The sequence below is a fragment of the Calypte anna genome, chromosome 2, assembly GCF_003957555.1.
Source record: "Calypte anna isolate BGI_N300 chromosome 2, bCalAnn1_v1.p, whole genome shotgun sequence".
Classification (NCBI taxonomy): domain Eukaryota; kingdom Metazoa; phylum Chordata; class Aves; order Apodiformes; family Trochilidae; genus Calypte; species Calypte anna.
The window spans coordinates 129,329,743-129,356,351 of record NC_044245.1 but is presented as its reverse complement, the minus strand read 5'-3'; the positions used below and the strand labels follow the sequence as shown (position 1 = coordinate 129,356,351).

At 42.7% G+C, this 26,609-nt stretch overlaps 1 protein-coding gene across 1 annotated transcript in view; it reads left to right on the top strand.

Annotated features, from left to right (window-relative positions):
- The first annotated feature begins 3,666 nt into the window (after positions 1-3,666).
- NIPAL2 (NIPA like domain containing 2) overlaps positions 3,667-26,609 on the top strand; it is a 49,534-nt gene continuing 26,591 nt past the window's right edge. The window contains 3 exon segments of the mRNA XM_008502475.2: positions 3,667-3,976; positions 20,243-20,311; positions 22,638-22,809. Coding sequence (XP_008500697.2) covers positions 3,872-3,976; positions 20,243-20,311; positions 22,638-22,809 — 346 coding nt within the window. The 5' untranslated portion in view covers positions 3,667-3,871.

Below are 26,609 nucleotides of genomic sequence, written 5' to 3'. Positions count from 1 at the left end.
GGATGTGGGTGAGATAACATGAAAGGGCTTGTTTCCTCTTCAGCCACACAAGTGCACTGAGTATCTCAATGGAACTGACTCTGATGCCAGGCCAAGCTATCTATGGATGGCTTCAGAAAGCTAAAGCAACTCATGATAGGAAACTGTATAATGAATTGGTTGATTTATGTGGTCCCAGTATCAGACCTGAGATCACGGGTCAAGTACCCTTCCAGATCATCTGAATCTAAGGCTGACAAAGCACCAATTGCAGTCTCTAAAGCTTTGTGACTCACCAGTGGAACATTATTTTCTGTTAGCAGAGAGCCATACTTGACCAAAGAGTATCAAGATAGAAATACAGCATTAAAATTAGGGAATCCATGCAATTAGAACACACAAGAGTCTCCTGTATGTCCATTACTCAGAAGGAACCAAAGTTGTTAAGAGCCCAATGGGAACCACTAGTGAACGTGGATGCAATTTTTCAGGCTGTGTAGCTCCTTCTCTTTTGCTCCAAACTGACTGACAATACAAGGAGAGGAGGCAAAGATTGCCATCTTGCAGATTCCTTAGCTCAGCCAACCTTGAGATTTTCTAGCTATTAAACTCAGGCAGCATCTACTCCACTTTCACAGATGATACCTCCTGCTGTTTGCCTCTCAGAGGGAGTGTGATGCTACTCACAGGGACAATCAGTCCTGTCCTGTTTGTGACATGGGCCAGGCCACTGTACCAAAACACAGCCTATACTTCTGCTTCCTTTGCCCAGCTGGGAAGACAGACAGAGATGGTAGTTGCAACTCAGGGCACTTTTCTGATGATACTTTCCTGAGATATTTCTTGAGTTGTCCCAGCTGCCCCATAGCACAGCAAAGAACCAAAGCCACACATGCAGGGGATCACATGCGATGCATTCTGAACACATTCCCTTTGGTGCCAGAGCTCTGCTGTGCAGTTTTGCTGATGTATTGTGAAAACATCTTATCTTTTCATCAGTTTGAAATTACTCTAGTCAATTATGCTGGCCCACCTGGAAGAGGAAACCTCTGTTTTGTAGGGCCCTCAAACAGAACTCATATTTGAGTAGAAGCTTGCAGAACAGCTGAGTGCCACTGAAATTGGGATGTAATGTTCTCAGTCAGAACATCCTGTAGATCACATCTTCTCTGCAGATCCCATCTTCTCCTCCTGCTTCATGGCACATTTCCTCAGAATATTTTAAGTGTCAGTCCCAAGGGCTTTAATACCTTTCTGATAGTCACCTCAGCATCACTTTCAGCCTGAAAACAGCAATGCACAAGTATGGGGACATTTGAAGAAACAGTGTTTGTTTCTAAGGGAGGATGGTAACTGAGCAGAAATAGTTTCTAAAATTCTGTTTACTTTCTTAATAGTTCTGGATCACAACAGAAAGAAATGTTAAATTCATCTAAATAGCTTTGGGCCCTTATAGATTTAAGACATTCAGAGGTTTTTAATAAATAAATAAATGATGCCATAAAGGCCCCTGGAATGTTTAGATGGAGAGGGCATGTCTGGCCCTAGTGAGGAACAGAGAGCCATCATTGCTAGATCAACTTCCAAAGCAATCCAGCTAGGGCTCTGGGTACACATTACAGAAAACCTGTTCCAATAGCTTTCGTATGCAAGACAAAACCACAGCCACATTTGTATTTTAAGCAGTGAACCAACATGAATTAAGCAAGACAACAAGAACTGTCCTCAAGAGATATTTTAGGCTGCTTCTATCCTCCCATTCCCCTTATACTCCTTTTCAATCTCTTACCAGTTTGTGCATTTTTGGCAGCAGACATCAGCACTGCAGAGGTCAGTGCCGGGCTGGTGGGGGCTGGTGTCTTTAGTAGCTTTCGGCTACTAAAGACAAACTCCCCAACCTGGGGAAGTGTCAACCCTTTGTTTCCCATTTTGAGCTGGAGCAGAGGTGACTGTGGGCAAAGGAGGCAGAGGAACTGGAGAACTTTCCTTAGCCCAGCAGCCTTTGAAAACCAGTTGCTGCTTTTCCTCTTCTCCCCGGGACCTGCTATCCAGCAAGTGCAAATTGAGGATGACAAACAAGAACATTAGCCTGGTATTTCTGCTAAAATGATCCTTCTTGAAATAGCTGATGTTGACATTCATATTGTCTGCAGACTACCAGTTTAGCACTCCAGTTAGAAGAATAGGTCCATTCACACTTCCCTCTGAGCTATAGTTTCAGCTCTCTCTAGACTGGGCAAATATCACTGCAGCAGTTTACACTCCAGTTCTACTTTAAAGGGTTATCTTGCAATCATAACCCAAATTGCCTATAAAACATTTTTTTTAAGTGTAAGTTTAGACTCTGGACAATAATTTCAGAACACTGTAAAATTAGTCTGCAGCAGTTTACATAGCTGTGAAATACTGGAGCTGTTTTTTTCCAGTGCACCTATGTATACAAGGCTGCAGCTAGCTCAAATATTTACAGTGGACTCACTGGAGCTTCCATCACAGAAACTGGTATTTCAAGTTAGGCCACACACATGAACAAAGCATTTATTGTTAAAAAGGGTGGTTTCATATTTTGGAGTGTTATAGCATCATCTGACTGAAGCACTACCATGGCACCTCTGCCTTTCCTGTATCACCTTCTGGATGGATTGAAATAAAATACCTGTGGCTAACACAGGTATTGTTTATGTAATAAGGTAGGATAGCACCGATTTAACTGCAGGGGTTTTGCTGTAATTATGCTGCCCTTCAATTTTCAAACAAGTGAATCATACTGAGGGGGCTGTACTCTCATTTCTTTCTCTGCAGTCAACTTTGCTGCTGGTCGTTTCTATTAGGCATCATTCCTCCTTGCCTGCTTGAAGCTCACTCTTCATCCTGTTCTCCTGCATGCTGACTTGTCCTCTCCTCTCCTGATACATCTTGCTGATGGCAGGGCCACCAGTCTCACTGATATTAAGTGATCAACCTCATTTCTTAAGAGAAGGAGAAAACTGCTGCAGTAGAGTATAAGAAATTGCCCACTGACCTTCATCTACTACAGTAATTTTCAAGACTGGATATTTTCAAGCCCAACTGACCAACAGGATAATCTAATACAATTCAAGGAACAGCATCACCTCTCTGGATTACAAGAATTTATCTGATCCAGAGCTTGAAGATGCAGTGGCATAATTCGTCCTTTCTGTGTTTCCCTAGAAGCCTATTTCTGCCTCAGATGAAATTCTGCCAAGCTCCTACCTTACCAGCTCCTCTCTCTCTTTGAAGGAGCTTTTTCAGGTGTTGTTTTCCCCAGGAGACCTAAAGTGAACGAATCAAAACTAGCAGAATGAGTGGATAAAGCCACAGCCCGGGGACAAACCCATTGCCTGAAATCTTTGCAAAGAAATTTTTCAGAAAATACTTACAAGCAAAGAATACATGAGAGAAGTACCTATTTACGTGAGTGACTATACTCAATGTAATAACAATTTCCAACTCCTCCAACCTAACAGGGATGAATTAATAATAACTGACCATTAGCTTTAGGCACTGATTTGAAGGAGTTAAATTCCCAGGTTGCTCTTTCAGAACAGGGTGGGGCATTGGGGAAGTCAGGGAGTGAAGAAAAAAGGCACCTGAGTGCCCCGGGACAGAGCAGCAAAACCTCCTGGCACACTCCCCTTCCTACCCTGTGCTTCAAATACTCCCCAGCTGGGGCTGCCTGGGTGCCCTGCGGCAGCTGCAGCCCCGGGGCTGCACACATCTGGGTGCAGAGGGCTCCGGGCCAGCAGCCCTTCCGAACCAGGAATCGAGTGCCACGTCTCGGTCCCGCTCTCCTCTCCTTCTCACTGCCACCCTTCCCCGCTGGCGTGACACTGCATGGCATGGCCAGTGCCCGGGGCCTGAGGGCAGGGACATGGGCATCCTCCCTGTTTCGGAGTGGTCATCCTGGAACTCATCCTTTGTGGGGCCGGGCACCGGGAGCGAGCCCCTCTCCGGGCCCTGGTACAGAACACACAAGGTAAGTTCCCAGCTCTGCAGCACCTTGCTGGGGGCCGGGGAAAAGCGGGCTGGGAGAGAGCAGATACTCATTTCATCCCCTCCCCACCTCCCTCTGAGGAGCTGCTGTACAGCGCACGCTTGCTGCTGGCTCCTGCTGCTCCCTCACCCCCTGTGCAGCCCCCACAGCCTTGCTGCCCCCTCCCTGCAGCCCTCCCTGGGCAGAGCTCTGCTGCTCTGCACTACAGCATCGCTGGTTCCCGTCACTGCTGTTTCTGTGGCTGGCAGTGCTGACAGTGCATCTGGGTAACTGCAAAAGGGTGACTGAAGTGGCCTCTGGGAATTAGAAGTTGGAGGTAGATTAAACCCCTTACCTTCTTCCTGCTTTCTGCTTCATAAGCTAGGAGGCATTAAAGGATACTCAACATTCTTGTTTTTTCACTGTGCAAGAAGCAAATAATGTCTTTATGATGCAAAGTATTGGTATAAGTTGTGCATAAAATGGCTTGCAACTGACCGGTCTCCCCTTTTTCTGTGAGTCTAGTAGTGGATCATAACCAGGGGAAGGTCCCAAAAACTCTCCCCTCTGGATTCTACATTTGCTACTGGGTTGCTCTCCAGATGGCAGGAGGCATTCCTGAACACCACGGGCACATAGGGAAGGAAAACTCTGAAATCCCTGGGCTCAGGTCCCTAGAGCAGCAGGACTTCTGGCTGATGGCTGGTGGCTGTGCTTCCCAGGACCACAGCTGGGATCTTTTATGGGATACAAGAGTGTGGAGTCAAGGGTTCCTGCAGACATAGGAATTTGGGCCCTGGAGCTGGAAGTGGTTTCAGAGCTGCCAGAGGAAGTCATCAATAGGGAACTCCCTTGGCACTGGGACACCTACCTGCCTGTCACTGGGGGTTATCAGCTTGCTTGTAAAACATTCCAGCTCTGCTCCTGTACTTCTTGGGGTGGTTGTTGCAGGACAGCTCTGTTTTAAGCTTCATAATTTTCTGGGAAGACTTGAATAATTTTTTAATATTTCTAAGGTATCTGTGGGCAGGACTGATTTTTCTGTACTTTCATTTACTTGTAGAGTGGAGGCTTTGAAACAGGTAATGGGTAACTAAGTCACCTGTTACTGCCAACCTTCATTTTCTCAAGAGTCAAATTCTTCTGTTCATATTTTAAATTTTTGGAAACACCAGAAACAATTTCTTCCCTCCATTCCCAGCTATCCTGACTTTGATGCAGTGGATCAGCTCAGTTTCAGATTTTCATGCAGAGGATCTTTCCCTTTTCATTTTCTTGAGGCTGTTCCATCCTCTTCATTTACTTTGAAGAGATCTTTGTTTTCTGCCTCTACAGAAGAGACTCTAATACTGCCCCAGCTCTCACCTTCCTGGAAACATCCCAGGAAAGATGAGGTAAATTGCTTTCAGGAGAGGGGATATTTTTCAGCCCTGTGAACCATAAGGAGGTGAAAGAGTGAGATCCCCTTCCCCCAGAGCCTTTAGACATGAGGGTCCAGCACAGCTTCCAGTCACAACTGCCTAGTGCCACATGGGCATCAGAGACATTCATGTGGGAGCAGCAGATCTGACACATGTGTTAAGGAAATCTGTGGCACTGGGGTAAGCCTGAAATGATATCTGTAAAAATACAGCTCCCTGGGAGAAGTTAAAGTGCCTGCATCCACATGGCTGTGCAATACAATGCCTCCTGCATTACATTTCTTTGGGGCTTGCTTTGCTTTGCTTTGTTTTTAATTGGGGTTATTCTCCTGCCAGGTCCCTGGTAAGGGTAATTGGTGCTAGCTGTTGGAATGGGGGTAGCAGAGGCCATGGGTTGTCATGAGAAAAAGGGATGGAGGTGGGACTTGTCATCATCATGGAGGTAGCTTGGCTGATTGAGGAACTGCACCTCTGAAATTTGCAGCACAGTATCCTGTGATCCCACAGCCTTCCCTGTCTCAGCCCTGTGTTGTGTGTTATGGGAGTGTTTAATGATGCAGTAAAATCTGATTTAATATGTACTTAGTTACCTGAAGTATTTCCTGACAAACTAATATTATTATAGTATTTTTGGGTCTGCTGGGGTAATGACGATAAGAAGCCTCCACATGTGGTTGTGGTCTTCTCAATAGAAAATGTATGCAACTGCTTCACTTTAATCCTTTTTTATTTCCCTCAGCACTTTTTGAAGGTTGGTTACCAATATTTTTGGGGATGGACAAAAACATTTTGCAGGATCAGTTGAGATTATTAACTGCAATTTTGATCCTTGACTTTGTAACAGAGAAGGAGAAAAGACTGGGGTGGCAATAGTCAGTGAAAGCTTGGATGTAATACTTCTTCTGTAACGTGGTAGTTCTCACTGTATAGTCGCTGTGTGTTCAAGTGCAGAAGCTGAGCTGGAGATTCATTTCACTTTTGCTACTTTTTCCTCCTTTGCCTGTCTCTTAAAAACTCAGTGTTATTACTGGCTGCCCAGACATGTACCTTGAGAGATTGTTTTCTTTTGTGGGTTGTAGTTATAAATCATTTCAGCTCTATATTTGAGGTTTAAAATGTTGACAGCTCCTTCAGATGGATCTGTGGCCTTTTGTGCCATGACAGTATATCACAGCTTGTCACAGGCCATAAGTGCAGGTGACAAGTATGTGCAGCCAGGAAACCTGATCCTTCGTGTGCTCTAGTGAGGAGGCTGTGGTGGCCGCCCTCAGGTGTGATGAGAAATCCTTCAGATTAAAGATTGCTTAAGGTCTTTCTATGCTGCATTCTATCACATACATGAACTCTAGATTTTGTGTGACATGCCACAAATAAGGTTTTTAGCTTATTCTAGCAGAACCTGTAGCGGATTTCCAGTATGGGAAAAGTACAGGAAAGCTGGGGAGGCACTTCTTAGAAAGGCACATAGTGATAGGATGAGGAGCAATGATTTCAAGCTGAAGGAGAGTAGATTTAGATTAGAAATCGGGAAGAAATTCCTAAGTGTGAGGGTGGTGACACACTGCAACAGGTCCCCCAGGGAAGTTTTGGATGCCCCCTCCTGGAAGTGTTCAAGACCAGGTTGGATGGGGCCTTGAGCAACCTGGTCTGGTGGGAGGTGTCCCTGCTCATGCAGGGAGGTTGGAACTGGGTGGTCTTTTGGTCTCATCCAATCCAAACCATTCTATGATTCCATGATTCTGTGTTCAAGGAGAAAGTTATCAGTGCTCCAACTCACCCCACCGTGCTATGGCCTTGACGTCTACTGCCACTAAGCCTCAATAAGGTGAGGGTATGGTTTGATCCTGATTTCTTCCATTGGAGCATGGTCCCTGCTGGTACTTCTGCCACCATGGGAGCTGCTGCCTTTGTGTTGTAGGAGGGCAGGGAGCAGCTGCTGTGGAGAGGAAGGTTATTTTTCCATGTCATTTATCTGAGGAAGAATTCCAGAAACACTGAGGGCTTCTTCATCTGACACTGACGCTGCCACGGGAGAAAAGAGTTGGCATAGCACATCGTACAAACATGCACCATTTTAGCCACTTAAACAATGAAATTTCCAACTGTGGTTTTCAGTCAGGGAAAGCTATAGGTGTCTATGCCAAGGTGTCTATGGAAGTATGGCTGGGAGCCAAAAGGTAGCATGGCCACAGCACACATGGGTTTCAAACACAGCAGCTTTCCTCTGCAAGAAGCAACCATCAGATATCAAGTTATTAAAGGTGAAGGCAAATCCTTTTTTTGTTTTGTTGGGTTTTTTTTTTTCACTCCAAGTGTTTTATAGCTTTTTTTAATGCCATTTTCTCAGTCTCTATAGGGCGGGTCCCTTATGCTGCAGTTTGCTCCCTGATGGACTACAGACTGTTTTGGCAGTAAACTGCTCCCTGAACATGTGGAGGGGAGACAACCATGTCCTCACCCAGCTCTCTCTTGCAGTACTCATTTGTGAACACTATGGTGAAAATTTTTCTTTTTCCCCTGCCTGCTCCTTACTCTAGAACTGTTCACTGAAAAGCAACATGAGTATCATAACACTGACTCTGTTTTATTGTGTTGTTCTTTACCTGTTAGATTTCAGAGCTCCATGATTTCCTTTATCTTACTGGGGAAACGTGTAAAGGAGAAATGGATACTGTTTTCTTTGATGGGAAATGTATTTTATTTTTAGCCCTTACAAATCAGAAGCACGAAGAGGACTGTGCTCAGACTTCCAAATACACCTTTATTGGATCAGCCATAGGGAATCCAAAAGTCAAAGCTCATAATGAAGCAGAATTGCAAAGAGTTCCTGCCAGCATTGATGCGTGTTTTACTGGTGTTGATCTGCTGTGGGGAATCCAGCTGCATTTCCATGGCTTAGTCCCCATTTAACTATGCTCTAGTAGAAAAGGATGTGTGAATTTGGTTCATAAATGCAGGACTGTCAGCTGGGCCAGCTTTGCACCCAGGCCATGGGTCTGATCTGCTGGGAGTTGTGCTCTGATCATCATGAGTGTGAACAAGACAGAGCACTGGTTAGTAAGGATTACCCTTCTATTTTTATAAGCTCTACTCTGCCTTGCCAAGCATCAGCTGTCCCTGCAGATGTAAATATCACAACATGGCTGGTGTGAAATGAGCACACAGCTCATACAAGCTGCAGAGCCCAGATTAAAGGAATATCAGATGCTGTGTGGGAACCTACTAATTACTCAGAGGTAAGGGTTATAAGTACAGGAGAGCCCTAGCCCTTGTCTGTCCCCCTGCATGGTACCATAAAAATGTTTCTATCATTTCAACTTGAAAATTTCTTAAGGAAATGTAGCTTTTCCCCTTCAATCACTGCAAGAAAAGTGGATGGAAGCCATGGAGCTGCTTATACCTCTGAATATAAAGAAAGCAGGGGATGGGGCAGCAGGTCAGGATCAGATATCCTAGGTGAGAAAGTAGCCCAAAGACTGGAGGTAGCAAACAGCTTTCAATGCCAGCCTGAGGAGTGACCTCTTACCTGGTTTCCAGCAGGCACAAGGTCCCAAAACAGCCTGGCTTCCCACTGCTGTGTTATTAGTAGGCTTCTATCACCCTTCATAGGTTTCTTTTGTCAAGGCTGGAAGGAGCTGGGTGCTTGTGGAAGTTCTCCCCCAGTGCCCAGCACTGTGCTGGGCAGCAGACACAGTAAACCAACTCAGCCCCATGTTTTGAGTTTGGGGCACTAAGACCCAATGCAAATGTTATTGATGGAAGAACTCATTCTCGGTTGGTCTGGATACTTTATCTCTTCAGCATTCCTGGCAGAGCCTCTTGAACGAGTGCTTGCTAGACAGGCAGACAAAAGAAGCTGGTGAGCAGACTCCTTTTGTTTGGGCAAATGGCTTGCAGTTCATTTTGACTGAAGCAGTCTTGGTGGCTTCTCCTGGACACTGCATTCAGGACACTGGACACAACTGTCCTTGCTGAGCACCAACTCTAGCTCTGCCGTGTGCCTGTTTCCTGGTTCTCTCTGAGCTGTTTTTCCCAAATTTTAGACTGTTTCAATGCTTCCTGTCCCAACCACTACTATAATAAAAAGAATTTTCAGTATTTCTGAGAATATTAAAGAACGTGTGTATTTGTTTTGGTTTTTTTTTTTAATTATTAAGGTCACAGTGAGTTAAATAGGATCTTTGTAATTACACTAATCTATTTTAAGAGGTTTGAGAATGCTAATGTTGAAATTTCAAGGGAGCAGGGAATATTACAATTCTTGTCAGTTGCCAGAAAGTGGGTACAGAAAACAAATATAAGGACACTTGAATCACACTTCTACCTATCCTTCTTAGTGCAGAAATTAGTTTTGCTTTTGACTGCTTCAAAGTAGTATTTTACAGAAAGATTGGTGGCATAGTGCAAATTCTGTCTGATATACAAATCAGCTGCTGTCTACAGGGCTTAAAACATGCACTGTTCTTCAGCATAGTGATCTAGAGCAGCAGATTCAGATTTAGGCTGGAGCCATCAGAGAAGGAGGAGTGCTCCTCTGAGGAGGATTTACCAGGCATGGGAAAAGTCCAAATCCCTACACCCTCCTCTGCTTTGGAGCTGCATGGCTCAGTGAAGTGCTTTGCCCTCCCTGCCCCAAAATTCTAGACTACACTGCAAATAATGGACTTTAAATTTGCCGTGGGTACTGTGTTTACTGTGGAGTCTCACAGCCCTGCCTGGAAGTTTCAAGGTGGCGTGAGATGAAGGTCTGGCTGCTCGGGCAAACGTGTGTCTGCTACTCAGATTTCATGACATTGCTGTGGGGATCTAGGACATCATTGCCACCCAGAGAGGTAGGGTTGCTCCCATCTTGAAGCTGTGGTTCTGTTGCTTTATCTTCCCTAGCACTCATGTGACTCTTTGATGAGGCAGTTTGGCTAAATTGGCAGGAAAGTGCTCATTGATTTTTTTAAACAAAAGTTGCCCTTCGCATAAGACCACCTATGACATTGTGGCCCCTTAGGATTTTGTAACTCAAAGACTTGAGTGCTCTTTTAAGCTAAGTATGATCTTTCTCTTCCCATGGTCTTGAAGTCTTCTTTGGGCATCAAAAAAAGATGTCTGAGTCTTTATTCTTGCATGTCTCCAACAGTCTGCTGGATCTGATTAACTCCTGTTTGAAGGAATCAGAAGAATCTAAATGACTCAAGTAGAAATGTGACCAAACTCAAAAACTGAGGCTTTAGAGAGAAGAGCAAACAGCAGACTGCACGCTCCAGTCATAAGGGTGTTGAGGACCTTTGGCTAACCTAGTAACTCTGATTATTCCATTTGGAGTTTTGGTAAAATGTATAAACTGTTCTGCTCTTGTTTATAATGTCACCACAGATTGTCCCAGAAGAATGACAGTCATTAATGTGAACAGTTGGGAGATATGCTTTCCATTCTGTGACTAATCTGGACTTTGAAATGTACTGCCAGCAGCTTCAAAAGACAGCCAGTTGGTGTGCAAATCAACACCAGGCCTGGAGCAGAGATCCTAAGAAATGTGGCAGTGATATTTGGAGATTGTGCTCAAAAATAAATAGTCGATATCAAACCAAACAGATGTGTACTGCTCAAATTGAGGTTATACCAGCATAACTGCATTCTCCACCATGATTTCCCTGGCTGGTATGGGGTTTTTTGTATGTAACAGACTTGTACCCAGACAGTTAACTACCAGTTAAAACCTACTTCAATTTTGGGGGACTCCAGCTTGGTAGTAAATGGGTTGTGGCTCCATGTATCTTGTTTTATGTCTCTAACCTACTATATCTCTGTATTTCTTTGATGGGGTTTTTTTGTGTGTGTGTATGAGGGGTTGGGTTTGTTTGGTCATGGTTTTTTTTCCCTGCTTTGGAACTGTCACCAATGTTCACATATTTTTGACTTCTGATGACATTAATCTCTTTGGGTTTTTTTCTTCCTTTCAGTGACAACCTTTTACTCCCTGCAGTGACTAAGTCTCCAGGAACACTGTCATTCAGTTAAACAAGTGATGGCAGCTTTCATCTGACCCAGACTCTACCTCCATCTCTTGTCTATTGAGATGGTTTTGACTGCAGTTAATTTTCACCATAGCAGTTTGTCTGATGCTATGTTTTGGATTTGTGAAGAAAACAGTGTTGATAGCATGGTGATATTTTATTTATTGGTGGACACATTTCTTGTTTCTCATGCTGCCTTGCCAGCAAGTAGGCTGGGAGTGCACAAGGAGTTGGGAGTGCACAAGGCTGGGAGATCTGTCCTGATCTGACCAAAGCGATATCCCATGCTATTTGACATCATAATCAGCAATAAAAGCTGAGAGAGGAAGCAGGAAGGGGAAGGGCATTTGGAGTTATGTTGTCTTCTCAAGTAACTGTTGTGCTTGATGGAGCTCTGCTTTCCTGGTAATAGCTGAACACCTGCCTACTGATGGGAGAAAGTGAATTAATTCTTCACTGCTTGTGCATGCAGCATTTGCTTTACCTGTGAAACTGTATTTATCTCAATTCTTGACTTTTTGTGCTTTTACCCTTTGAATTCTCTCCTCCATCTTTCTGGGGAGGACTGAGCAGGGGGTTGTGTGGGGCTGAGCTGCTGGCCAGGTCTGCACGTAAGAGGCTACCAGAATAAACTAAAAAGAAATGAGTGGTTTACAGAAGTATAGAGATGATAGGAAAAGGAAAGTTAAGCTCTCCTTCATTTTAAATTTCTGAGAGGTAGTATACACAATTTATCATCATGGCCCCATCTCTATAGTAATCCCTGTCAGGAAGAAATAATCTGTTCTATTTATTTCCTATATATTTCTATTCTTCCTTATGTTTATTTTTCTTTATTCCTATTCTTCTATTTCTACTATATCTGTACCAAGGCTAAAATACTGGGAAAAAAGATGCCAAGTTCTACATGGTGTTCTACATCCACAAGTTCTACATCCACCTAAGGTACAGTTGTATTCTTGTGGAGCAGGCATTCCTGTCAACACCCACTATGAACTGGAAGATGGTAACCAATACTTTAAACCAGGTTGCAGTCTGCAGTAAGAGAGCAAAATGCACAATTGCAATATGTCACAGGGAGACAGTAAGGAGTATGTGAGCCCACTGCCAGTATTTTAATCCTCTGCATGAAATTTGCATACAACATCATTTATTTAAAGAGTTTATTTGTTATCCCTGGATTTGCATCATAAAGTTTTGACCAGAAGCATATGCAAATTAAATGCATCCAGTTGTGTGTTTGTGAGTGAATGCAACCACATACATACATGTGAATATTTCTGAGAGTGCAAGACCTCCTGTTTTTAAATCATCACTGATAATCTAACAGTTGTTTATATTTAAATGAACAATGCTGCCTTCTGGGGTCCATCCTTTTATTTTTGCTTTTTAATGTTCACTAGAAACTCTGTAAAGGATTAACAGTCTCTACTCTCTGTGGAGTTGAAACTAGGAAAGCCAAGTGTGTGAGGTGCAGGAAGGAAAATGAGGAACTAATGTACAACACCCCTCCTCTGCAGGAACAGCAGACTGGAAGGGATATTGGGCTGCCCATTCCTCTACTATAAAATTAAATTATTCTTTTAACAGGTGGATCAAGTATCATTCTAAATGCAGATACAGTCAGATCTTTTCTTTTTCCCCTCCCTTTTTGTTACTCCTGTCAGAAAATATTCTGAAATGCCACTTGGCTTGGAAGCATCCTCTTTTCCAGCCTGTTTAACCCTGGCCCCACAGATGACACTGGAGTTCAACAACTGAATGTGTTCACTTGGGTTGTGATGTGGTGAAGCATTTTCTGCACACATCAAAGGAAGGGTTAGTTAAAGCCAACAGAGGATTAATTGAGACAGGATGGCAGACAAGCCTGTCTTTGTTGGAAAGTGATGCTGGAGAGGTGCATGCTGGAAAAGGCATGCCATTCTCCTTTTCTCATCTGGTAAAGGGAGATTTTTATACAAAAGTTCTTTTTAGGATTTGGTAAATAATGTATTAAGCTGCCTGCATTGCTGTCAGGGTTTTGTGTATCTGATTTAAGTGGGATTAGAAATAGCTCATTTTTACTCCAGCAAGACTTGTACATACAGAACATGAGGAAATGTGCTTGGCCTGGAGACATCTTTGTGTGCACATGCAGGGCGAGTTGGATCCTCAGCAATGCTCTCTGTGCCTTGTCCTGCAACCTGATCTAACACTCAGCATGACTTTTTACTCAGATGTTTAGATAGCTCTCTTTATAATCTTGCCAGACTTTCTGAGCACAGGCAAAGCCATCTCCATCTCACAGGACATGAACAGCCATGCTTGGGCTCCCCCTGATCCTTGTGTCTGCTGCTTGGATTTCCATCCAGGGGTCCAGGGAGCCACATGAAGAGAAGCAGTGCAGACTTTCAGTGTGAGCCAGGCTGTAGCTCCTGTTTCTAACAGAGGTAGTGCTAAATGTTTTAATTTTATCCTTCTTGTATACTGAACAATGTCCTTTTCCTTTATGTCCCAACAAACTAAATCAAATATATTTCAGTGCATATTCCAGCACTGGTAATTGCCCTTTGACTCTTACTTCAGATCTCCTTCAGTGCTGCATATAGTCCTGAAGACGTATATAAGTATAGGAATTGCACTATAAACCATTTAAAAAAGGACTTTGTTTCCTTTATACATCTGTAAAGCACTGAGTACAGCCAGAGCCCTGTGAATAATAATAGTTATATGATAAGCCTCTCCTACTTCCACATGGGGGCTCTTTGAAAAATGTGGTTTTTGTTAAGGCCTCTGAATTCCTGTTAAGAGTTAACTCAGAGTTGGAAGTTTAGGTGGCATTTCCCCCCCCACACACTTTTTTAAAGTACAATCCACTGAGATCTGACAAAATCCTAATTACTGGAAACGATGTGTGGTTTTGGAAGCAATAAATGTCATTACATTTCTTGGGAACACCTTTAGATCACAAATAATTCCAAAAATAAAGAAAAATAGGAGGAACAGTTTAACTAGCCTTGACTGAGCTGACATTTGAAATGTTTTAGTTTCTGTTCATCAGTTTAATTTATAGCCATAGAAAATTTCCATAAATAGTGGCTGTATACCTTTTCTTTTAGTCAATGAAAATTAAATTAATCTTTCTAAGTTTTCATTTCATAGGCCCAGCAACTGCAGTTTAATGTCCATTAGGAAAACATGCATGTAATATGGATTAATCGTCTCACTGTAATTACTGAGTTTCCAATGCAGATTTTAGTCTGCAAGGGATAAATTTATTAGAATTAGTGCCAAAGATTTGCAATTTTAGCCTGGCTTTCATTTACCATAAACCCTTTACTTTATTTTGACAATAAAAAAAGACCTTGCATGTAAAATTCCCTTTTAAAACCCTGCCAGATTGAGATGAAAATACGCAAGGGTAAATAAGCATCAGAGCATGCATGAGCACCCAAAAGAGGAGGTGTATGCAGAAATATGCCACACTGTCTCTCATTTATTTTGTATATGAATACATTGCTTCTTTGCTTGGCAAATGGATGCCTCCTGACTGATCCTTCAAACCTCCCTTCTCCACCTGGGCTTGTGCAAGGCCCTCACACAGCTGGGATAGGGAATGCCAGGGGAGTGCTGAGGATGCCTTGCTCCAGGAGAATTTGGCACTTCTTAAACTCATTCCCCACCATCCCAGGAGTCCCCTCTATGGGCCACTGTCACCTCTGGCAAACCCCACGGGGTCACCGTTTTAAAGCCCTGCAGTGGTCTGTGAATCCTGGATCCACCTTTAGTGTTGGCAGGTGGCTTATTAAGAACATAATGCTAATGGGGTGTGTTTTGGGAGGGTTGTTTCAAACCTGAAACAGTGTTTTAGCAACCTCTCAAATAGTTGTTTTAACACCACAGAGGCAGTAAAGGAAGGAGGAGCTAAAGGAAGGCATTTTTCAAACCAACTTTTCCACCAAGGAAAGTGTACGTAGATCCACAGCTTCAGTCCATGGTCTCTGTGCTTGGGAACTATCAACAAAGGACTGCAAAGCCAGCAAGTGACTTTCACAGCTTGTTCGAAACCATATGAAGGTGAAGGAAATGAAGTTTCTATGGTGTTTATTTACTTTCTGGAAAATTTAAGGGCTTTGTTTTTCTGCAACAAAGCCTTGTGCATTTGGAAGCACTGGAAGAATGTGTCAGCAGTTTGAAATCTGGGGTCCAACAAAGTGGCCTGTAGGTCCAGACAGATGTTTTGGTGGTGAAGGGACTTGCATTTTATTCCAACATTTTGGAATATTTAAGGCTTTTTCCTGTAGAAGTCCTTAGTTGACTAACGTAGCACTAGGGCTCTGAAGTTGTGTCTGCAACTGAATTCCCTCATGGTGGCTTATCTCGAGACTTCTGTGTGGGAAGCCCTGCAGTGCTGCAGATGATATCACAACTTGATATCACAACTGGAAACTCTGTGTTCAGAGAATATCATGTTTATTACTTATAAAACTTGACATTCCACCAGTCCTCTAGCCTCTAAATGAGGCTGAATGGCACACAGCACAAATAATGAAGCCTTTTACAGGACAAGATGAGAACAGAAGGGTTGTGGTGATCTTCAGGGCACTACAGAAGCTGGTTTGCTTTGATAGGAGGGTGATCTGTCTTCTGCTGGAGGTCATCTCTCATTCATGCATGGTTTTACTGGCCTGTGGTAATAGTATCCCATTTTCTTCTCTGTTGCTTTGGGCGTTGCTGTCTGTGTTAACATGTGCATTAGAAATTGCCTGCTGACTTAATGCACTCTTAATGCAATCTTAATGCATTAAGTCTGTGTGTGTGAAGTTTGCAATCTAATTTTCCTCTTTACTGCACTTCTGTCCCCTTTTGTTTTCTTTCAGATTGACATGTCTGGGTATGAACCTGTACAAGACAGTTTTTCCAAGCCATATCCGCGTGGTGTTACTGTACTTTCATCTCATCTCCCTGAATGAATCCATGTGATGATAGCTGACCTCCTCAGGGCATCATACTCTGCTTTTAATCTTTAGGGGTCTGTCCAGCCCTGAGTTGGGAAGTGCAGTGCTACCACCATAATAACCAGAGCTCATTAACACATCAGGCTGGAGCAAGCAGAACAGTATATATGCCAACAGCAATGCTCAGGTGAAACATGTGGTCACTGCAATGCAATAACCCAAGCAGTGAGGTTAAGTTTTCAGCCCAGATTGCCACTATGAATTTGCCTTGATTCTACACACACAGTTTTTCCTTTTGTGCAGACACAGGGGATTGCTTAAGTTAGAATACACGAGGAAGTGCCACCTCAACAGCTTTGCATGTGTTTATCAGGGTCCTGGAGGCACCCACAATCCTGCCCATCCCTGCCCATCCCTGGTGGCTCCCCTACCCTGCCCATGGTCCAGGACCCCATGTCAGTCCCTTGGGCTGTCAGCCTTTTCTTCAGCAATCAGAGAATCATGGAATGCTTTTGATTGGAAGGAACCTTAAAGATCATCTCATTCCAACCCCCCTTCATCAGCAGGGACACCTCCCACCAGACCAGGTGGCTCTAAGCCCCATCCAACCTGGCCTTGAACACTTCCAGGGAGGAGGCATCCAGAACTTCCCTGGGTAACCTGTTCCAGTGTCTCACCACACTCACAGGAAAGAATTTCTTCCTAACATATAACCTATATATAAATCTACCATCTTCCAGCTTAAAATCATTCCTACCTTATCCTCTCACTACCTGCCCTTGTAAAAAGTCCCTCCCCAGCTTTCCTGTTGGGCTCTTCAGGTACTGGAGGGCTGCTATAAGGTCTCCCCAGATCCTTCTCTTATTTAGAATGAACAACCCCAACTCTCTCAACCTCTTTTTATAGGAGAGATGCTCCAACCCTCTGATCATCTTTGTGGCCCTCCTCTGGACTCGCTCCAACAGCTCCATGTCCTTCTTACTTTGGGGGCCTCAGAACTGGATGCAGTACTCCAGGTTGGGTTCCATGAGAGCAGAGTAGAGGGGGAGAATCACATCCATTGCTTGCTGGTCACATTCCTTTTGGTGGAGCTCAGGATACAGTTTGCTTTCTGAGCTGCAAGCACACACTGCCAGCCCATGTTGAGCTTCTCTTCAACCAAGGAAATGGCACATTAGACCTGTTCTCCAGTCCTCCCACAGTCCTTCTCTGCCCAACCATTGCTTCTGCTGAGCCAGGCTCACCTGCAGACCTGTGTCCTAGCCCAGCCTCAGCTGAGAGAAATGCTGATCTCAGTGTTTCACAGGGATGTACTGAGGCAATGGTCACACGTCTCAGTATTTCCTGGAAAATAAGGAAAAGACTGAGAAGACCCAAGTTTTTGCCCTGTTTTTTGTTCCTTGCAGTTTCTGGAATCTGTAAGAGAACTGACTTTTGTGAGATAGTTCTTCTTCACACAGAGGGTGAGCATTGTGATAGGAATCTTATGTGTCCACCAGGGCTATCTGAGCCAAGCTCATAGGCACCTGACAAAGCAAGCACTGGTAAAAAAAGCAGTCACTGTTCTGGAGAGGACACCAGGGATGCAGGACACTGGAAAACTTCCTGTCCATGCAGTGTGTAAAAACATGAAAGGGGTGTTTGATTCACTGTTTCTGGAGGCAAGTACTCAGATCATGATTAATATGCACATATGGATCTGATTTTGAGTGATTTTAGATGACAGATGGAACACACAGTCTCATCCACTGCTCACCAGCTGTGTGCGTGTTTTACCTCCAGAGCTGGATGGAGACCCTCCTTTGGGCTTGCTCAAGAGGGAATAGTGTTCCCTCTCTGGGATGCCTCCTAAATCCTGCAGACAGTCTGTGACCTCCAACTGAAAGCTGGAAATAAGGAAATAAGTTATCCAGAGATGCAGCCACTGAAACAGAGGTTGGGCTCACTGCTGGGAGAAGAGTAGATGTAGCACCATTCCTTATGTGAAGGTAATAAAATTATGAGTTAAGCAAGGTGACAATTTCTGTTTGCTATTCCCTGCTGTCTCCTTTTTCTTCAGCCTTTCATGATGAGACTGAAAAGGCCACTTCTCCACCCCCTCGCAAGGGAGCATGCTGTCATTGAAAAAGAACAAATCTTTGGGAGCAAGAAAACAATTTTGATTTAACTGCTGTTTTATTGAAGCAGTGTGTGCAGAGTGATGAAGGGAGTGCAATAATCCACCTGTAAAGTGGACAGACTTTGTTCAAGATATAGTACCAGCAGCATCAAGTCCTCCAGAAGGAAAATGCATCCCCTCTGCTCCTGTTGGACCCCAGGTGGGATCCATTTGACAGCATTTCCCAGTGTGCAGGGAAGCTGCAAGACTGCTCATGTCCCCGTAGCAATTAGTGCCTAATCTCAGCAGACATCTGTGCCAAGTTGTGCTGGGGCATCTTGTCACACAGTCCTCACTGCTTCCAGGGAGCAGTGACATGCTGCTGGAGCATCCACTGGGGATACTGGGATGTGGGAAAAAGGACACGAGATGGAAAGGACCTCCAGTGCCCAGGGACCAGAGGCAAGACTCAAGTAGTGCTTCTCAGGGGATGCTTCTTGCCCAGAGACTGTGGCACTGGTGATGTTTTACTGAGTAAAGAGGATGTCTGAGCAAAGGGAGCCCTCTCACCTCCTGCAGCCACCTCTCTGCTTCCCCTTGTACCTGCCAATCAGCCAAGCACTTCACCCAAGTGATTGTCTGCATCTCCTTTTGCACCTAAGCCATTACAGAAATACACGGGCTGGGAAGAGCTGGATTTAGTTGCATCTCTTAAATAAGAATACTATAATCCATTTGCAATAATGCTGTTGTTTCTTCACACTTTGGGGAATGGTCTTTCTTTGTCTAAAAAATTCTCTAGCCACAGCAAAAATCCCCCTCTACTGTCATCCCCAAAGGCCACATATTGCCTCTTTATAAATGTTGAGGGGCAAAAGTCTCTGTGGCTGGTAGGCACTGCCTGTTCATAGGTGCCTAGGAACCTCCTTGAAGCAGTCATGAAAGCTGAGGCTGTGAGCACTGAGCTGGATGCTGCTTTTCATCTTGCAAGCAATGGTTATGCTGGGTTATGGAACGAGGACCTTGTTTATAAAAACTCTGTGTCTCCTCTACAAGCAAATGGGACTTCTCACAGCACTGTAGCTGTTATCTGGAATGGGTCTGGAGTACACTTACAGCAGTGTAAAAAGTGCTACAACATTTTGAAAGTAGACAGGGAGCTCTACTGTGTACCTGTTACTTGAGTTTGCTGAAATGGGATCTTTAACTGGCAACTTTCCAGATTAATGAATCCTGCTTGGGAGTTTGCCATTTCTCAGTTGCACAGAAAGTTTGCAAATCTTACTGAAAATTAGGCAGGCTGATTAGAAAAGAATTTGATGAAGCAGTACAATACATTAAAAAAACTGTCAAGAGACCTATGTTCCTGGCTGCCCTGTCAAATAGTGGATATGTTAACATTTAAGATAATTGTATTCCAATACCAACAGTTTGATTTCTCTTGCTTTTTCTTCTGGATGATGTAATAAACAGGTCATTTTTTTCAAAAAGAAGAATATAAGTGTTAAGTGTTATGCTGAGACCTGTCTAGTGTTTTCTTCCATGAGATTTAAGAAGGTGTTCTACTGAAGGAGAGCAAAACCATCTCCAGCACTGGGATGCCCTCTCCACTCCCAGCTGTTTGCTTCTTAACCCTTCAACAACTGTGTTTTTATCAGTTTACTCAGTGCAGCATGAACTCAGAGACCCAAAAGTGCAGCAGTTTGGTTTTTGTTGGTTATAATGTGCTACCACAATACCATTGTTGTACTGTTATTCTTCAATTAATAAATGTTTTTGTATTTCTCTGGTTTGTGATCTTGCAGACGCAGCTCCTGGGAGTTTTACTTGCTGCTGCTTCGAATTTTTTGATTAGTGTCTCTTTGAATATACAGGTAGGAAATTATTTCTCTTTATTGTGAGTTGCTTATATTTAGCAAGTAATTGATGTTACAATTTGGCTTTATGGTGAAGCTCAAAATGCAATTTTTTGCCACGTTTAATAAATATTCTAACTAGTGTCCTTGTTGGCAGGATGCTGCCTCTCAAGCTGTTCTGTGCTGTGATTCCCACATGGGAACAGAATAAAAATTCATAGCTCCTCCTCCTCCGTGTAATATGTCATCAGGAAATACAAGCTGTGAGCCACTTGTGATCCCACTGGATGTCATGTGAACCTGTCTTGGAGAATTTAAAGCTAAAAAGGATTTGATGACAAGGTTTTAGAGGTTTCTTGATGGAGTGATTAATGTAATTAAACACATAGAGACATAAAGTTTTTTGCAATACTAGGCTGCAAGGCAACTTTGACCAATTTAGTTTTTCTTCTGTAATTAGGTTTAAATAATCTGAGTAAACATTATTTCAAATCATAAAAACAATGGGAGGTGCTGACCTTATACCTATGGCAAAGAATTGTAGGATGAGATTTATAAGATCTGTTCTGTACTTATAATCAGAATAAATACTCAGTTGAAAGTTAAATCATTCATTATAATCTGCATCTTGTTGACTTAATGGTATTTTTATGTTTTCTAACAAACACTTTTAAAGTACAGAAGACATTCTGGAAGTTGTCCAGAAAAAGTATTTTTGCTAGTTTGTATTTTGTGGGTTGTGTATGTCTCACATAAAGCTACTTTTTGCTCTTTCTATAAAGGATGAGACAGAAAGCTGTGGAATATGAAAGTTTCTATTCACCATAACCCATTTTATTAGTGCTGGAAGGCTCTCCAATGATTCCCATCTATTTTAAGTATCTCTAGTTTAAGTATCTCTAGAATCCCATAGAAGGAAATCTGTTCAGCTAGAAATGGCAGGCAGGTTGGGACAACTGCTGCCTCTCCAATAAGAGTTCCATTCTGCTGATGGTGACAGCACTAGGACAGGCTCTGTGTCAGATGAAAAACTCTCGTTGGGGAAGTGCAAATTCAGTCTAGGCCATGACACTGAGACACCTTTGACTGCAGAGGGCAGTGAGTGGATCTTTTGCCAGGGGATGTTCTGAGGCATGCAGGCAGACTTCTGTCAGCTTGTAATCACTAGCAGCATTTACTGGATTTGAGATCTTTAAATACTGTTCAGGAAAACCCAAAGCTCTACATTGCCATTTGACACTTTAAACTGGAATTTTTATCTATCGTCTAAAAGACATTTTTCTACATTTAGTAATAGTATCTTATGAGTAGTTACTTGACCTAGATATCAGTGTTTATTTTCACTCTCCTATGAAATGGACAGGCTAAACTTTATTGTTCTCCCACCATACAGTCATGCTTCCTCTCTTCCCTCTGGCTGGTTGTCAGATATAGAATAGCCCACTATTTGCAATTTATTTCAGCTGAATTATAAACAGCATCCACCTAATTAGCACCCATATACATTGCTGTGCAAAGAAGCAGATATCTGGAGAAAGAAGCTGCAGGGAAGCCCCTCAGCTCACCCTCCTGTGTTTGTTGCACATCTTTTCAATGACTCTAGAGTTATTCCAAAAAGAATGTGGGGAGGATAATGCGGTCAAAGTCAAATTTTCTTGCTAAATACAGGTTGCTGCTGTATATCTAGAGGGAAAACAATTGCAATATGTGTCACTGATGGCTTCTCTGTGTCAGAAGTGCTGATGAAGTATTACTTGTGTATATACTTGACACAGTAGAGCTCATATTCTTCCTGAAAATAATGCTTTACCTGAGATATTCTTCTAAGGTCAAACAAGAGATTGTAGCCAAATCCTAAATTCTACCTCACTAATTCAGAGTCCAGATGTGATTAAGTGCTGCTATTTCATTTTGAAATTGTATTTCTGGGAAGAATATTCACAAGATGTTGTCTGGTCCCCTTCTCCCAGTTTGTTACTCCCCACCTCCTGCCTTTGAATATTTCAAGATTCGCAGCTCAACTCCTGAGCTTTTTATTGAGAGAAGAACAGGGGTGTGCAGAAATAGCTTGAAAACACTACCTACTATTCACCTAGTGTTTATTCAGTGGTCTAATTTTGCAGTCATTTCCACCACGGCTAAGCAAGCACACAGCTGAAGCAGCACTCAGTTAACACAAAGCAGTGTGTCTGCAAAAACAAGCTAAAAGTCATGTTTAAAAAGAAACCTTGACACACCTCGAATTGGAAGTTGACAGCCCCCTTAATTATTCCACTTTTGTCAGACACGAGAACACAGTGGAAGTCTTTCTCTTCATGCCTGTTCCTAATAATTAATTTTCTAGAAATGTGCTCATCTCCGACTGGCTTGCCAAACAGAGCTGAAGCCCCACTACAAGATCAAGCTCTGGTGGTGTGGAACTGCCCTGCTGGGGCTTGGAGAAGTGGGCAATTTCACAGCCTATGGATTTGCCCCCGTTGACCTTGTTGCTCCAGTGGGATGTGTATCTCTCATAGGTGAGATGGTTTCCTGTTTCTTGCTTGGGTACACACATCAGTCAAACACTTGTCTGTGACTAGAGGAATAATACCACAAGGACTGCAGCAGAAACTCAAGGGGAAAATGTTAATGTTGTGGTTTGAAAAGAAATTACTCATACAATTACATGAGCTGCCACTTTAAAGCAAACCCTCTACTTGGAGTCCCTTCTGGTGTCTTTCTCCTTTTATATTTTTTTTTCTTTGGTGGCTTCTGGTCACTCTGTGCTGTCCTAATCCCTGCCAATCAGTCACCCAGTGCCATGCTACTGTTGCTGGCTCTGCACAGGTCCCCAAGGCTGATGTCCTGCTTACCACACAGAGCTGTGGTCTTATCCTGAGCACCTACAATATGTTTTCTGTCTTTCCATCACACCAAGAGGTTTCTGCTGCCTGCCCCTTTGATTCCTGTTGACCAAACCTGCTTGGCTCTCTGCCCTCCATGGCTGGCAGCATGGGTGCACCTCAAGGTCTGCATGGTGGCAGGGTTTGGCCTGGCCCACCGACTGGAGTCACCTCTGCAGAGTTATTAGTAAATTCACAGCCATTGTTCTGTCTTTTGATCTTTACCTTCCTATTCACATGGTGTTTTAGGAACCATGCTCTGACCATAGATAGAATCTTTTCTGCTGCTTCTGGTATCTATGTGTGACCAAAAGGATCTAGAAATTTCCAGTAATGTTTAGTTGGTTCACAGACATCACTGAAGTTGCTAATTTGTTCCTTCATGTGCAGATCAATTTGACTTTAGCAGAAGTCCTATTCTTAGGAGCCATTTGGTTTGATTTTACTCTTTATTTCACATTGGGTTTTCTGTAATTAAGGTATTTAGAGGACTAGCTCAGTTTCTTGATAGAGAAACATACATTTTAAAATATGTTATCATGTTGTGCTAATGCAAAGCAGAGCAGGCAGGGATATACTGTACAAGGGCTGTGAGAACATGAATTGAGGGTGCAGATGTATCCCTTAGTTATGTCTCTTTGTATCCACAGCTGAAACCTCCAGCACTGAAGTATCAGGACCTCCAGCATATGCTGGACCTCATTCACTTGCTATTGACAAGCCATAACATTTCATGGTCTGTCTCTAGCTACCAGTTCCATACTTGGAAGTGACACTGCAGTGAGCAGCTCTGCATGGGAAGGTAGAAAAGATGAATTATCTTCTTGGTAGATCCTGGCTGTAGTGGAAGGAGGGAGCCAACCACATATGGGTGCAATTTAGGCAAGAGAGTGGGTGAAGGAAGCTGCAGGCAATTTACTGTAACCTCTAGTGTTAAACTAATGCAGAATTTGGGAGAATGAGATATAAAAGCACTGTACTTCCCCATCATAGGAAAGATTCCTCAAAGAAAGAAATGCTACCTGAGATGAAAATGTAAATTAACATGACATAACCCAGTGTGATTTTGGTGGCAGTATTTATATTTGTAACAATAGTATACATTCCCAGATGTCTCTGAATATAAAAGGACATTGGCCAATCTAATTCATTCCCAAACTGGATAAAATGCAAATATAGAAAACTAGAAAGGAGAAATGAAAAGTGGTTGAAAGGGAAAGAAGTCCATTGGGTAATGAACTACTACAAAGGTTTTATTTAGGGTCATTTACCTTGCCATATTCCTTTTCTTTATCTTTGCTGTATGGTAAGAAATGTTGCATTTCTTTTCTCCATTCTCCATTTCCCCTTACCTAGGGGCCAAGAAACCATTTTCCTAACTGTTATGTCTTATCAAAATTCTCATACACAATTTTTTTTTAAACTGACCCAAAATGCTCATCCTAGAAGACCTCATAAAGATCCCATAAAGCATTTTAATATCTTATATTCCATTCCCATGTATCAGCTGACAGTATTAATTTCATAGCCAAAACAACAGAGGTATCTGAAGTTTTATTTAGTCTAGCAAGCATTCCCTTGAGAAAGGGAAAGTAAAAATGGTGTAGACAGCCAATTACAACAATAACTTCCCTGTCACACTTCCTACCACTAGATATTTTCCCATCTTCTGAAATTAGAGCCAGAGAGCAAGAGCATCCATTTTATTTTAGAAGAGTTAATTATGAAAGGCAATGACAAACTGACCAAGACATATGCACATCATCTGCTAACAACTGGGAAGAGGATAGTTTAGGCAGCAAGACTTCCTTTTTAAAAGATCAAGAAATATTTTCCCTGTTAGGTTGTGACCTATTTTAGTTGGTGGAAGACGGGCTTCGGACAGTCTAGTCAGGAGTTGCATTGAGGTATTGTTGAATGTGTGTCTTAGTTTTTAAAATTAAGAAATTAAGCACTTGATAACAAACTCCAGATGTGTATCTGATCCTAGGTCCACCCTTCTTTTTTTCTACATTTGCTGTCAACACATCCCACGCAGTCCAAGTAACGCTCTTGTGTCACTTGTGCGAGTGACTCTCAGTGACACTGGGTAATCAGTGCCTGGTGTACTGAGGGGAAATGTGCTTGGCAATATCTGCAGTTATCTTGGGGACTCCCTGAAGAAATCTGTCACCCTAGCTCTGCATGGAAAATTTCCTCTGCTTGGAAACCAGGCATTTGGAGGAGGATTAGGCAGAACGAAGTCTCCGCCCAGAACAAATTTAGGCTGTACCCATCATATATCTTTCAGACCTCTGAGACAGGAGCCATCCTGGGTCTTAAAATAGATGGAGCCAGCATCTATTGTGCTCTGCCACCACATTTAACAGCATCCAACTGAATTTTGCACTTAACCCGGTATTAATTAAATAGTGAAAATTTTATGCCTCATTCTATTGAGCTGGGTGCTTCTAATGGCTCTTTTAGAAAGAATCCAGCACCGCAGACCACGACTTGGCATGACACCAGTAGATTTAATTTTTTTTCTTGGAATTAAGCTACAAAGGCTATATTTTTCTTCTTACACAGTGGAAGCATTTCTTTGTGTGGTTGCAATGATGCAAGCTCTACATCTGTTCAGGGCTTTAAATAGTTTGAGAAGGCAGCAGTTGTTTTCTTTAAGAAAAGAAGCTGGTAAATTTTTCATTTAAAAATGGAGACCTAATGTATGTTTCATATGATCATTAGAAATCTTTTTATACTTAAAAAGTAAAAATCATGTTTTACATGTAGCTTGGGTAATTTTAGGCTGCTGTGGTTTTTAGCTCATTGTCTTGTTTTTGCCTGCAGAAATAACATGTGGGGAGGGGATGAGAGCAGAGGGCAGTGCTATCAGAAATAGTTTCTTCTGCAGTTTTCATCATTCTGTAGAGAGTTGTTTTACACTTACCTTGCTCAGACTGACATTGTTGAGAGCCCTTTGCATTTTTTATGCTCCTTCTAAATAGCTCTGGGGCAATAAATCGTTTTAGGCTTTGAAAATTTATATCCCTGATGGTACTTTCGGAAAAGGATTTTCAGATACTCTCATAGAAATTGATTTCTCCCATTCACTGTAATTTAATATCTTTGTAGCCCCAAAACTTGAAACTCTGAGAACTGTTACTCATGAGAACTTGGAAACATTCACCAGGCTATTCTTTAAAACACTTAATTTTTATTTATCTAGAAGATGTGACAAAAGGACTTTCAGGGTTCTTCCTTCTGTCTGCAGTGCATATGGCCAGTTTCTAGAATAAAACTCACCTTAATGGTCTTTCTTTAGAGCAATTCCTCTGATATTCCTTGTGCTTGTTTATTTATTAGGATATTGGCATTAAGGATGAGGGAAAATGTTTCATTTTACACACTTACCAGCACTAATATTTAATAATGTGAGAAATGTTACATGTTCA